General features: G+C 41.6%; 1 protein-coding gene across 1 annotated transcript in view; it reads left to right on the top strand.

Moving 5' to 3' along the window:
• The window catches only part of nav2a (neuron navigator 2a), a 60,607-nt gene that overhangs the window by 15,250 nt on the left and 29,931 nt on the right, over positions 1 to 15,426 (top strand). The window contains exon 9 of the mRNA XM_010790620.1: positions 5,262 to 5,384. Coding sequence (XP_010788922.1) covers positions 5,262 to 5,384 — 123 coding nt within the window. The remainder of the gene's footprint in view (positions 1 to 5,261; positions 5,385 to 15,426) is intronic.

Raw genomic sequence — 15,426 nt, 5'->3', positions numbered from 1 at the left:
TCTAATTTTATATCCACTAAAGAGCAATTCCAAAAGTATGTAGGCCTAAAAGTAGCACCTTAAGTTTAGAGGGACTATTAAAAGTCCTCGAGAGGACTCGTAACTCAGTAAGACCTATTTCACAAAGAATCCTGAAAATGGCTGCGAGACTAATGTTTTGGAGACGATATGAAGACTGTGATTGACATCAAGAGATATAGTAGGCTAAATCGTGAGGGTAATCAAACTTGTTGTGGAATATAGTGCAGGATCCCAGAATAACATACCCCGACTAACAGGAATAACACACATTAGTCCGGAATAAAATGTTTTGCATAAAAAACTTTGCAATGACCGACGATTTAGGATATCGCAACATCAGTCAGGCCGTGCCATAAACAAACATCTCTAGACCACATATCATCCAACAGTTTATCCGGTTTCCTTTGGACAATCAACAACTACACAGGATCAAAGCCAACTTCATGGCAATGCAGGTATGCCCGGTTTGGTCGGTGCTATTGACGGGACGCACATAAAAATAATTGCGCCATCAAAAGATGAGGACGTGTTCGTCAATAGAAAGAAAGTACATTCCATCAACACGCAGATTGTTTTCATTCATCATGATAGGGGGACTTGAACGGCGGTATGGGCTGTTATTGAAAGTGTTTAAGTGCTGGAAATATGCTCATTGGATAATAGTTTGCAGGGTGCTTTTAATTGCCCCCTTGATTTAATGCAATTTACGTATTTGTATTGTTTGCTCTCTCTCTCTTTAACGTGCATATACAACGTCATTATCGTGGTCTGCACAAACTTGTCATCATGCGTGTATTCTGCTAACTGCACTGTCCATAACTATTTGATAGGAATACATTTCTAGCCTAGGCTATTTCCTTGTTTTTCGGTGATTTAGTGGGCTCGTTTGTGGGATGTTGCGGATGAGTTTCACCGAGACCGCCTGCTCTGAACAACCAATCACCGTACTGACCGCTTCTAAATTCATGCACGAGAATCAACGTAATCCATAGCAACGGCGCGTCACTCTTAGTGATTTATCCTTAGTATGAGTAGGTCTCAGCGGCTTTGTGAATAACTTTTAAGAAAAAACTCCTACGTAAAATGTTTTAGCGCGAGTTAGGAGCACTCCTAGCGGTAAGATAAAATGCTTTGTGAATACGGCCCCAGATCCCACAAGTATCCCATCTCTCTGTCTGCAGACTCTGTAATGCTGATACGCTGATAACCTGTTTATTTGCTCACTCGAAGCAAGTGTCCATGTTGTAACAGGCTCCCTGCATACCTCAGCCCTCACACTGTGCAATTTAAACCTTTGCTGTCATCATGATCATCTTATAGAGATATAAAAAGGTGCCAACTCACCTGGCATTCTTACAGCCAAGCGGGGAGACCGGGGTCTGGCTGTAGGGAATAATTGTAGGTCAAATGAATGCAAAAGCTCAGGGAAGCCAGGAGATAATAACTGGAGAGAGAATAACTTCCTCTGGCCCCCATGGGCTCCCTGATTCACAGCCCTCAGGCAGCTGTTCAAGTGGAGGCAGCCAAGTGCTCTTGAAGTACTTGATATGTCTGAATCTGTGGCTTGGCCGACAAAGGCTGAGCCACAGCCACACCTGGACAGGTGAGTGATGTGAGCGGGGGAGCACAGCCATTTACTCATCCTAAAAAACTTGATATCCAGGCTTGGTCGGACCTGTGAAGATTTAAAGAAAGATCCTGTTGATGATCTGATAGTGATCAAGCTGCAATTATAGATTATTATTCTGATCACGCTTTCATTTTTTAATTGAATAATACATTATTTAATCTATAAAATGTATTAAATCATTTTAAAAGCCAGTCACAATGGATAACCATGTGAGACAGACACAGACTGATGACCTCCCCCCACCATTCTCCACATCCTCAGGGCTTTTAGCCGTTAGCTCCATCACAGGCCTGTTGGGATCCACTAACTGGTTCTTCCAAACGTTTACTAAAAGGGGAGGAGCTGCCATTTCAAAACAGCCCCACACTCTAATGGATTCCTCCAGTTAAATGTCAACTAAAGGATCGGATCACAAGAAAACTAAATTTTTGTGGGCAGATCTCTTTTATTTCTCCAAGTTTTGAGATACCTCTCTCTTTTTTTATGTATGCTCTCACCTTAAAAATATGAAAGTGAGCAGAATTTAATTTGTGCGACAACTCTGGAAATGTTGCTAATTCCTCCCTTTTGTTATTTACAAAGTGATTATTTAATAACACAAAAAGCACCTTCTGAGAGATGAATGGGCAAGAAACAATATTTAGACATCTATAATCAACTGAAGGCTGACCTCATCTATCCGTCTTGAGTATTAATTCATTTAGTAATCTCTGAGTCCTACAACAGAGACAGCATGACTGATGACACCACGTTTAGAATCTAAATCGGCTTCAGCCTCCAACCCCCTCCTCTGTTTTTCCTTTCGGCTTCTCCGGCCCTTCGAGACAAGACCCCCACCTCCTCTGCTCGGGGAATGTTTCCCGATCCCCCCCCTCCCCTCCCCTCCCCTCCCCTCGCTCCTCCACCTTTCGCAGACAGACCCAACCTCCAGCCAGGAGGTAAAAGCATGTGGAGCGCAGGAGAGAGGCTGCATACCGACACTGAGCTCCCACAGAGCAATACACACTCACACTCACGCCGCATATTGACACTTAATCTATACATGGGGAGTTTGCAGATCACTTCTTCTGATATCACCATGATCCAACACGCTCTCACCTGCTGATATTATTCACAGAGCAGCACAGGTTCAGACCTGATAACACGTAGTAGCCAGACGGTTGACAACGGACACCTTTGCTTCGGAGATTTTTATCCGCGAGGATCAACCCTCACCTGGACTTGTTTATTTTCCTTTGGACCAACTGTGTTACCATGTTCAGGGCAGAAAGGTACGTCACAGTGTTTTACACGATCAAATCAGATGCTAAAGAGGAGATAGTTTGTTTTTTTTCCATCCCGGGCGTTTTGTGAATTTCCTCTTGTCAGTACCACTGTCAAATATCTTTGCAGCTTAATTCAGCCCAAGATAACGTTTGCTTCTGTTAGCAACATGGCTGTAAAAACTCTCCCTGGCTGCTCAGTTTCAGCTCATAAAGTGACTTGTTTGGACACGTTTCTCCTGCTGCAGGAGGTTACAGGTTAACAGTCATCTGAAACGGGAGGACAGGGTGCCTCGGTCACTCATTAGTGTGACGGATTAATATGTGTGAGCGACTGCCCGGCCATCTTCAAGGTGACTTTGCTTTTGGGTGATGGATGCTTCCCTTAAAGGACAGCTAACCCCCCCCAGAGTGGATCCTCAAAGCCTACCATTCTTCATCTGACTTCATTGTCTGTTGTCTCTCTTATTGTGATGATCTACTCAAAACAACTTATAAGCAAAGGAAGTGACTTCTTCAATCCTTTATCGGTCTGATTGATTGGTTGATTCCTTAAAACATACGTATTGGTTTGTCATTTGATTAACTTTTATGGGATTTATGATTACAACTCTGTAACATAATGCATCTTAATATTTGTCTCCTCTTACCACCATATATCCAAAATCATAAATAAAAAAAAACAGCATAATTATTTAACACAAAATTATAAATGATGGAAACAATTTTTGCAATTACTGACTACCAGGGAGGTTATTAGTGAATGTAAATAAAGTGGAAGTCAGAAATGTCTTATTGTTTGTTCTAGCTCTTTGGTGCATGCAAACAAAATGCCCAATCTCCTCCCTGTTTGGAATGGGTAATGGTTAGCAGACGGTCACCAGATGACCTGAGAGAGTAGCCACAGCTTTTCCACAGCATTCATGATTGGGTAAGAAAGTAGAACATTTGCTGCCAAAACAAAATTCACATGCTGTTCGGTACAACAAATCAGAACCATTCTGCTATATATCTGTTTTATATCAGCTGAGTTCTCCTCCCTCATCTCTAGAAAATGTTTAGCCTCCTTTAGCTCATTGTTTTGGCTCTCCAGGGAGAAGACTCAGGTGTCATCCACCTCCTGTATCTGTGTTGAAAAATCTACTGACAGATCAAATGAAAAACTATCTGGTGAAGAAATTAAACAACCAGCCGCCTTTTTAGCTTGTTTTGTGCCCTCAGGTGGACAAATAAACAACCCAGAATGATTGCAACATTAAAAATAATTCATTTATAATCATAGATGCAGATGTAGGAATCGTAAAGTCTACTGTTTGTCCAGCATCTGAACACTCTCTGCTGATCTCCGTTGCGTTTCTGACTCGCAGCTCAGATGCTGATGCTGTTTGAAAGGCTTCACAAAGGTGATCTGTCTTTAGGATACACTGTACTCTGTGTATACTGTATATACATGTAGATGTGTATTTGTGTGTGTGCTTGGTTGCCTCTTGCTTAGATTCTCACAGAGATAACACAGAAAGTGTTTCAGTGGTTTCAAACTCTTGCTGCTGCTTATTTTTTCTACGACGAGTCACCACAGTCCCACACAGAAAGCATTCACCATTTCAACAGCCTCAACTTTAAAATCAGCAAACATTTCATTGAATTGCACCTGGGTCAAATGAGTCAATATTTAGTTCCATTGGGAATCTCCTCCACGGGTAAATATTTGGGGGATTAGTTGGTGTTGTTTTAGTTTGAATGGGAATGTTTGTTTAAGTGTTCGGGGCCTCAGCGTCAGACTGTAACTGCTGCTAACGGTCAGCCTCCAACAACCAATAAATCAAGACCATTCAAATGAAATGTTCCGATATGAAATGAAGTGAATGGCCTACTAACTGTGGGCTGCACTTACATGTAAAGTGTATTTTTTTTAGCTTCTTTGAATGTTCAGCTACACAGTCAATCATAATACAGATGATTATTACAGAGTTGGTGATGGAGTCTTTGATGAATGCAATATCCTCTTTGTGGGAAAAAAGATCATCCTCTGTCTACTGGGCTGCCCCTTCTTTTACGGACCTCTGTTGTTTACCACCGGCCACATGAGAGAAATGTGTTAGTCTTCAGTGTGTGTGTGGGAACTAACTGCCAACCGTTTGGCCTTGATTGATGACAGCAAGGCGACTGCGTCTCCTCCTGATCTTTATGCAACAAAAGCAGGTCTGAGAAAATAAGATTGTTAACCCAATGCTTTGACAAAAAATGGTTCTGCGTAACGTCTAATCATCCTCTCTGAGCCCTTTCATTCTGAGACTTAGAACTGCGATGTGTTGATGATATCTAACGTGCTTTCTTTTGTTCTGCAGCTACATGACTGACGGAGGTTTGGGTATGTACACGCGGCGCCTGAACCGTCTGCCCGACAGCATGGCCGCCGTCAGAGAGACACTGCATCGAAACACGTCGTCAGGACAGGGAGATGCCGACAGGTGAGTCTCAAACACCCAGTGATTATTTGACTCTTTGATCCCTATGTTCAGTTCATTTCAGGAGTTATTTTCCTATCTAGTGTAAGTACTATACTGTGCCTTGGCTTGCTTTGCCTTCCTCTACTTATTCCAATTGATTCACATTTGCTATTGCATTTTGCAATGCGGAACACAAATATACACAAATTGGCGTTTCTGACATTTGTAATGCATCAGGTAAACAGGTGAGCTTGGGAATCTTCATTATTATCTTCTGATTACCTACATTTCCTTTCATGCCATCATATATGTGACCCGCTCTATCGAAATCAGTTGGAAGTCGCAACGGCTCATTTCAAAATAAACGTGGATTTGCGTAAAAAACGTCTTGGCTTTCAGAATATGAAACAGAAGATGACAGGCAATCTGCTCTTCCGCAGCGCCGCCCCCCCTCCCTCCGGCTGACATTATGAATGTAAGCGTAGAGTAATCATAAATAACACGGCAGGGTCCGTTACAGTTTGTTTTCATCTGATTTCAATTAAACAAAGTCTTGGCTTTCAGAATATTAAACTTGTTTTACGGCAAATTCAGATGATAAATACAACTTTGAAGCTTGTAACGGCATAATTACAAGCGGAGAACGGAGTAACTTAACGTCACAGCAGGCATAACAACAGCCGGTATTTCTCGTGAGGGTTTTCCCCGGGAAACAAACACAATACACACAAACGCAAAATTACACAAACACACACACACGCACACACACTCGCGAGCTTCCCCCAGACCAGTAATCCAAACGAAAATATCTTCCCTCCGTAGTATTTTGATCATTTGCTCCGCTAATAATCAATCAGATCGATGAATTCCAGAGAAGAGGAAACTTTGAAGGCCTTTTTCTCAAAATGATGACTTGGTGACAGTCATTATATACTGTGACATATTTCGCTTAATATTTGGAGTACAAAAACAATCCTGATATCATTAGAAAGCTAGGAATATCCTCTTTCCAGCAGTGTATCCAACTCAAAATGTGTCTTCGGGTCAATGCGACTGATTTCGATAGAGCAGGTCACATATTATATTAAACATGCTGATCTCCAAGTGTTTGTTGAGTTAAAACCAGTGTGAGAGTTTGGGCAAACAGATTAAATGAACCAATGAATCTGAAGGCATTTCTGTTGGTTGTATTGCATTCTCTTGGTTGAAATAGCTTTGAACAGTGAAATGTACTCTCTGGGGGCTTTACAATGGTGTGGATGCATGGCATTAAAAAAGCTTACAGATTTGAAGATAATATGGATCTAAAACAAAGAAATGTCAGCATCTTGTGTTCATTGCTTCAGTTTGGGATTGTCTAAAAACCAATGGGAAAAAATAGAAACCGGTTAAACACCATATATTGCCTAATGTGATTTTTTTGTAATCTTTCTTGTTATAGGGGTTTTGCTCAGTACCTATACACATGACGTGTTATGACTGAGCTTTGTTTAGTACAATTAACTCCTGACAGCCTTAATGTTGAAGAGCAGGGAGACACATGTGTTCGTGCTGGTGATATCAGGATCAATTGGCCACAGCATGTAGTAAAGTGAGTAGATTGAGTACATGCGTGTCCATTGGACTTTCCACAGCGTCCCATGTCAGCGTGAGGGAGTCGGTGCAATGCCGCCGTCTTTGTCCTGTCGCAGAGATCGAGAGGGATTTAGTTCCTGGCTAATTGACAGATGGAAATGGATGAAGGCCAAGCGCAGCCCCGCCATGTTGCAAGAGAGGGATTGGGGGAGGAAAGAAAGAAAGAGAGTAGGGGGAGGGAATACTCTGGATATGAAGATGGACTGTAGAATGGATGGATGTTGGATTGAAGAACACATTACAACAAAGGAATCATTCATTTCCACCTATCATCAGTATCTTCCATTTTTTTTAAATAAATAAACCAGCTGTGTGTTTTAGGACTATCAATGTTTGACATTTAAAAGAAAAGCTTAATAGTCTTATCTGCTAGTCCAGACAGACATGCTGGTGTGTTCTCTTAAGTGCTTCAAGCGGCCTTTTCCTTAAATCCTCAGGTGTGGCTAATTTCCTGTCCCCCAGACTTTTGACCTTTGCCCTCTCACTGCCTTTTACCCCGCATGCACACACACTCATTCCTTCACAATAAACTCTCCGAGCCCTTAGGTGGGGCTTAACACACACTGCCCCCCTCCTCACCTTTCCTCTCTCACCTCCTTTCTACCTTTCCTAACCACGCAGGGTTCATTTTCCTTTTGCTTTTTTATGATTACAGACTGTAGCAAGTGAAAGACACTCACAAATGATAGAAGTAAGGGGATTTCTCTATTTTTCCGTTTGATTTTGTGCTTTCAACTCTCTCTGTAAGGTTTAATTGACCATGTAGGCAGATGTTATGCTTCTTCAGAAACTTTCCATTTTCTCTTCCATGATCTTCAATCAGCTTCCGTTCATTATTTCTTTCATAAGATTAGAGAGAAGTGCAAGGAAGGAGTTTTAAAATTAAGAAGGGATAATGTGACTCCCCTGCTCCCTAACACACCTCCTCCCCCCTGAAGGAATGTCTGATAAATGTGCTTACTGCTTTAGTTTGGGATTAATTAGGAGCAGAGGAAGCGGCAGATACAAATTCATTAGCATAACAAGCTAGAGGGTAAAGAAGGGTGACTGGTTTCTGTTGTAAAATATGAGGCTAATTTACTCCATGAGAGGTGGGTTAATGGTGCACTTTAGGCAGGTGGAGGAGGGGTAGCACCTTTTCCCTGCATGTGTTTCCAACATTTAGTGCTTTGTAAACGTCACAGGAGAAGATCTGAGCCTAGAGGTGTGTGCAGCCTGTATTTGCTCACTGGGTGTGTGAGCCATCTATAAACCTGTTGTGGTTTAAATACCTTTTTTACGTCCTCTGGTTTGTGATACAGAGCCGGTGGTGAAGTGGGGGTCGGGGAAAGGTGTTTGGTGTCACCATGGCATTAGGGGAAAAACCTTGTGACCCCTGTATGAAGAGGTCATGAGCTTCAAAGGGTAGAGGTTCACAGTTAGGAGCGTTCCTTAAACCGTTAGGCTTTCACGCTAAAAGCCTTCAGATCTGACCAGAGCTGCACTAATGAGGAGCGTGGCGGCTGGAAAAAGGAAAACAAAGCATTGAACAGCAGATAACAAGAAACTAATTCATGTACATATCATCTCATCAGCTGAGTTGGGGACAGCTTTAACTGATCTTTGCTGCTGATTTGCAGCTCCTGTAGGAAGTGAAAAAACTAGTTTTACCAACTGTCAAATGTATGCAAAACAGTGGGTGGAAGCCAGCGGAGAATCACACTGGACAATAGGGCCTGCGAGGCAAAGTAGATAGAGACAATAGAAAGTGGGAACTGCATGTATGTCAGAATGTGTGTGTGTGTGTGTGTGTGTGTGTGTGTGTGTGTGTGTGTGTGTGTGTGTGCATGAGCATGCTTATCCCTATCATTTATCTTCGCGGCAGGAGAAAGAGGAAGCAATCTATAACCGCCTGTCTTCAGATTTGAATTCTCTTTGTTAAAGCAGACAAAGGAGATGTCTCTGGGGTGTGAAACCGCTGTAGCGGTGAGTGTTGGAGACCCCCCTTTTTCCTCTCTTTCTGTGGCGTTGAAGATATAATTTCTCTTCCCCAAATGAGAATGTGACAAAAGAAAAAAGGAGAGCAACACATAAATCAGTGAGTTTTAGGCTGATGCTTACAAAAAAAGAAGATGGTATGGTGATAAAGGGTTCCTATTAATTTTACACGTGTGCAAATGATTTATCTACATCCTATAAGTTATTCTTGATCCTTCCTTCAGGACGTTATAAGAAAAGGTTGGGAGAACGGATACTTGAACATGGGGGTAAACATGAACATATATGTGATGCATGGCAAAATACAAGAACTAAATTGGTGCTCTAAGTCATCAAATGTCAAGGGGGCATTAATGTGCTCCTTGTCCAATTCCTCAATTTGGGAGGTGTTCTTCCTAATTTGTTGTTGAGAAGATATGTTGTATTTTATTTCTCAGAGTATTTAAAAAACAAGTTGAAAGCTGTCTCTGACTTGTAATCCCGTTTTGAGAGTGTTTTCTCTTAGATTTTCCTGTCAGGAACAAATTATTACACCAAATGAATACAACAAAAATGCCATATCTTGCACTGTTAACAAAAGTGAAACATAATTAGTACATCTGCCCTGTGATAGGCTTAAAAAATGCAATGGTCTCCGTGGCGGTGATAATGAACACACCAGCTTAAGGTGACCAAATCAGTGCTTGATAAAAAGTACTTCAATTTACAAGTACAATAACTGTTGAAAAGAAGGGTCATGTCAGGTAAAGGCCAATTCCCATCGTTAACAAGTGTTCTGGCAAAAAGCACCTGGACATGATAGGTCTTTAATCCACATGAGGAGTTATCGCTTCTACATATCAAAGAGCAAAAAAAAGCAGAAGTAATGAATTTCATGAACCCAGAGTATGCCAAAGACAGACACACGGCATGGAGCAGCAGTGAAATACTAAACTGCTGTTCTACAGGCATCATGTGATGCTACTTACAGTATAAACATCAGGACACTGTTGTTCTGCTGACAGGTACACCTTCATCAGCAGGTTCCTGTTAAACATTCAGACCGCTGCCAATCATTCTAATACCCTTCAATCACCTTCTCATTATCTTTTAATTGTAGATTTCACTTTAAGTGGCCTTGGTGTTTTTCAAAGGCACTGTACAAATACACCTGAGTAAACTTGCCTTGCCTTGCCTTTGTGGTTTTAGGCCATTAAAGAGTAGTCATTTAAGTCTATTTGCACAGCATATAAAACCCCAGTCTAATTATTTCAATGATGCTCTGGCAGAAGAACTGAATCTGTGTCAACTTTTACTGCAATGTGACGTCATTCAACAACAATGCAAACCCAAATACTGATAAATAACTTTGTAATGTGAATTGTGTAATTCTACAGTGATAACTTTGCAGAATTTGTTCAATACCACTTTTTACAGTCTTATAGCTTGGAATAAACTCAAACTGAGTTCTTTTACTGAAATCAACTTTCCTGGTTAAAATGTATTATCAGTAAATTCACTCTTGAAATTGCCTCAACAAGAAATTACTGCAGCCATTATTATTTAAACCTTAGCTTGACTTCCTTAATTGTTTACATTATTATGACACATGTTCCGATTATTTTGTCTGCCCCCATTTTGTGGATGGCATTACGATAAAACTTCAAACAAACACGCGCGCGCACGCACGCACGCACGCACGCACGCACACACACACACACACACACACACACACACACACACACACACACACACACACACACACACACACACACACACACACATATTAGAGGCAAACCTGCTGTAACACACACATGCCCCGAGCCACAAAATGTTACCTCTCCTGCCTGAACTTGAGCCGGTTCCCTGAAGACCTCAAAAGCAGGAATAGGGAGCTTCTTCTCCCCAGCTACCAACAACACCTGGCAGTCCACCTGTCTCACCCTCGACCTGTCTGTCTCTTTGCTACCCCTCCACCTGCTCCCCTGGGTAAACAGATTGAATGTTGTGGTTTGCCCCCGGCTTTAGCAGTAATAATAAGCACTCAGCTCCCCATGTTCCTGTCATTTCATGAGCCAGCGATCTTGTTCCCCTAAGAACCAGGAGTCTATTTGTATGATAATGATAGGAACACGGCTTCATCTGCACTTTTACCCCCCACCCTCCAGTCGATTCACCCAGTCCTTTCCTGCCTGGAGACAACATCAACCTGTCAGTGCTGATCACAGCTGCTGTTTCAAGAATTCGCTGCAACACTAACCCCACAGCGTGCGGGTGCCAGTCTGGTGTGTGTTGGTTCTCTTGACTCCACAGCAGTATGTGGTTAATGATGGCAGAGGGGAGCGGGGTGAGTCAGTGTTGGGTTACCGAGACCAGTGGCACCAGAGAAAATGATGATTCAACCTGAACCATCGGTGGTTGTCACAGTGCAGTTTGCCTGATTTTCTCCTGATGTTTTTCTATAATGATTGCAACACATAAGAAATTGACCAAAAAATACATCAAATTCCAGAGTAGCCCTATAGTCCTGAGACCTTTAAAGGGTTAACATGTTACTCGTTTTTTTTATCAAATACACATATAATAATAACTCTGGATTCATTGTAAACTAGGTTATCTTAAATGTATTTCCCTGTTTAATGAGAAAATGAGTATCCTTTTAAAATTAAGCAAACACTGCTTATAGCTTGGTAGTAATGGGCTGGAGACAACAGGACTGAAATTGTCTCTCATGGTGATATCAAACTCGACACTGTACGACATAGGGATTTGTAGCACAGGTTGGTTTAAGAAAGCCTCTCATATTAAAAATGAACTCCAGTTCTAAAGGAGCTAACAGTGTGCTGTTGGTGATTACAAATGATGCAAACTGAGACAGTAGAACTCAGGATTTGGTCTAAACATACTTCAACATCACTCTCACCGAGAGGAGAATATGCTTAACATTTGGTCTGAGATTTCCAACAGCCACACCTCTCCTTTGTCTGCTCTCACTTTATTTTTCTACACTTACGCTTTATGCAACAAATACTTCTCCACACATGTCCAGACTCTCACACAGCCTTTGACTCCCCTAGAATACTAAATACTGTAAAGCCCCCCCAGACATGTTTCATACCGAAAGCTGTGCTGCATCCCAGTGGTGTGTGTGTGTGTGTGTGTGTGTGTGTGTGTGTGTGTGTGTGTGTGTGTGTGTGTGTGTGTGTGTGTGTGTGTGTTGAAGAGGCGTTCTGGGGCACACTGGAGCAGTCTGCAGCAGTTTGCTTTAAGATATAAGGTCAAATATGTTCCAGAGTTAACAGATGTTCCCACACACTCTCACATAGCCCAGCTGCTGCAGAACGCTGTTCCACCTACACAGCAAGTTAGTCAGTGAAGTCTTTTGTGGGGGTAAAAGTGTTGTTTTCAATATAAATCAACAGGATTTTTCTGCATGTGGAATACTCAGCCTTAAGGGCAGGGCTCTTTAACTTTTAAAAATATGATTTAATATCAAAGGAATTGCAATACTCAATAGATTTAATACTGAGGGGCTCAAATCGTGTTCTGTCAGACAACTTGACAGTAAAGGCTTTTGACAGAACAGCGAGCTAGAAAGTCCAAAATGGCAAAAAATTATACATTTTTATTTATCCATTCTCTATTCACTTTTTCACAAATAGGGGTTAGTTTGCAATTGGTTTGTTAACAGAGCGAAGGACTCGCTATATTAAAAAAGGATTGAGAGTTGGCAAGCTCCTTCAGTAACTGTGTATGGAATCAAATGATGTCCTGAGGATATATACTGTAGCTTGAGGGAGTCTTGATTAAGAACACTTCTAAATAAGTTAATTTGTGTTGGTACAAGATTGGATTAATCTAACTTTGTTTTGTTTTGTTTTTGACTTTTTTGTTGGTAAAAATTTAGATTTAGTTTTTAATGTAACCAAGTATACACTAAATGTGCATCCCACGTACATTGTTGGCATGGAAAACAATCAAGATTCCCGTGGAGAGGAAAGGAGAAAGAATCGATGAAAACTTAGAGGGTTTTAATGAGAAGAAAGAAACCGAGACAGGATAGGAGAAATTATGTTTCAGTTACCATGGATACTGTATCATGTAGACCAGCTTCCCGTCCTCTGGGCTTTCAACAAGCACACCTGCCCCCCCCTAGGGAAACACACACACACACACACACACACACACACACACACACACACACACACACACACACACACGCACGCACACACTAATGAGGGTGGGGCTCTCTCTCAGGTAAATAAGGGTTTTTCTCCCACACATTTTCTTTCTTTGGCCAAACGCTGTAGGATCAACATCCACAGCTCTCTGCTGATCTTTGTACTCACTGCTCTGTATTTGTTTAAGCTTGTTTGTGTTACCCTGTTTTTCTCCAGTGTGTTTGCTGTGTTTCTCAGTTTAAATCCGTGAGATGAAATAATGACCAACGGACGGAAAGAAAAAAGCTTGACATGGTTTTTGCGGGCAGGATTCAGAAACCAGGACGTCTTGATTGCAAAGTATATGAAGTAGCCACAGAGCGCAGTTTTTTTTTTTAAGGGAAGCACAGAGTTTAGAGGCTTAACGTCTGGTCCAGTGTGGAATCTAAACCAGGCCCCCAGGAGTAAACAGTAGATGAAGAAAGAAGAGCATGTTGGACTTTAATTCATCTCCAGTCAGTGCGTGGTTTGTGAAGTCCTCAGCACAGGGTAAGTTGTAATCCTCCATACTTCCCCTGACTGATATTTTCTGTGAGGTTAGTTAAGGGTGGGAAATCTGGGAGTCAGCAGGTTCGTGCAGGTTGCAGCTTTAAAGTCACTGGATGAGGTTGATTATCCGCGTTTCGGCTGCAGGAAAAGCTAGGGGACAAAGGTCTGCATGCAAGAGAGAGTTTTAACGTCATGGCTTAATAAACGTGTAACAGGCTACAGACCAACATATTGGTAACATAATGTGCTGTCAGCCACAAGTGGTATCATTCACTTGGGACTGTTTCAAATTTCCGTGTAAAACCTTTTCAGTCTCATTTCAAGAGGTTTCAAGGTTGGGAAAGTTGTCTTTCTGCTACCTGACACTAACATATAACTATTCTGTATTTGCTTATTGGAGTTGAATTAATTGTCTAGGTTTCAACTATGTTTGAGAATAAGCTAAAATTCACCTTAAATCACATTTTTTATTAATAATTTGAAATCAGCCATGGTTTTCTTTTGTTTCCATACTTAAAATCATGCAGTCTTATAATGTTAAAGAGTTTCCTATTATTTTCATTACTGGTTCTTTTAACATCGACAAATATAAAGTTTAATATAATGCACATTTTTGCACTGTGTGGATGGCAACTCAGGGCATCTGTGAATAAACAGAACCAAAGGGCAATGAGGGAAAAACATCAAGAGAAAAAAGCTCTTGTTTTCTCAAAGTGATTCCTCATCTGTTATCTGAAAATATCAAACCAGATGAGCAAAAGAGGACAGATCCTGGGCAAAGTGTGTCTTTACATTTTACGTGCACCTTATTATAATAGCTACCATTTTATTATTTTGCGCCCAGAGATCTCATGATACAGGTGTAGAGTCAGGAGTCACATCCTTGTGTTTCATTGTATCACTCAGGCGACAATGGGCTGGTTTGTGTGCAGAGTGTGTTTAAGTAGTGTGTTTGCGCACATGTGAGAAATTCCACATGTTTGTCTCGGCAGTCCTTTAAACATAGCTTTCCGTGGCGTGACCGGATGCAGCATGGTGGAGTCGCGTGCCTGTGTTCATGCAGTTCATGGTCCAGCGATGCGTGTCACATGTGTGAAGAGTTTTTCCAAACCGTGGATCCGGGTCATTCCGTCGAATCTAAGGGAGTGTTTGTTTACACATCAAACAGAGGGAGAAAGAGTCGAGTCAGAGGAAACGTGTGTGAAAGAGAGGCAGTCGGTGGGATCTTAATGCTTTGATAAAGTCTCTGGATGCAGATAGACGGGAGACAATGGGACCAGACAGAGGGGAGAGAGAAAAGAGAAAGAATGAGAGAGAGGGGGGGAACATTCCTGAGTGTGTGGTCCTGTCCAGTCCTGTTATTTCTCTTGCTTGCAGGGACAGCTGTGTCATTTTCAAACCACACGGAACCCTCTGTCCAGTCTGCTATGTGTCAGGTCCAGTCCCAGCGGCCCCTTCACCGCATACCTCATCCTCAAACTGTGTCCACTTCTTTCTTTCTATTGTCTTTTTTAAAAGTAACATGAACCCTTAATGTAGTAAGATTTGAGTTGTTACTATAGCTAAAATAATCCCAAATGCTAGCGTCTACATTTTCCTATATTCTGTTGTGGAAAATGAACACTTGATGGAAATAATTCATCCAATACAATCCAGTACAGGTCATAAAGACGCCTGTGATCCTATCTTAAAATCTAAATAACCAACAGCTTGCATATATCAAAGCAGTTTTCTGAACCCTAAGGCAAAGTACACATACTGAT

The sequence above is a fragment of the Notothenia coriiceps genome, unplaced genomic scaffold, assembly GCF_000735185.1.
Source record: "Notothenia coriiceps isolate Sejong01 unplaced genomic scaffold, NC01 NC01_scaffold00034472, whole genome shotgun sequence".
In the NCBI taxonomy this organism is placed as follows: Eukaryota; Metazoa; Chordata; class Actinopteri; order Perciformes; family Nototheniidae; genus Notothenia; species Notothenia coriiceps.
This window is presented reverse-complemented; position numbering and strand designations above follow the sequence as displayed.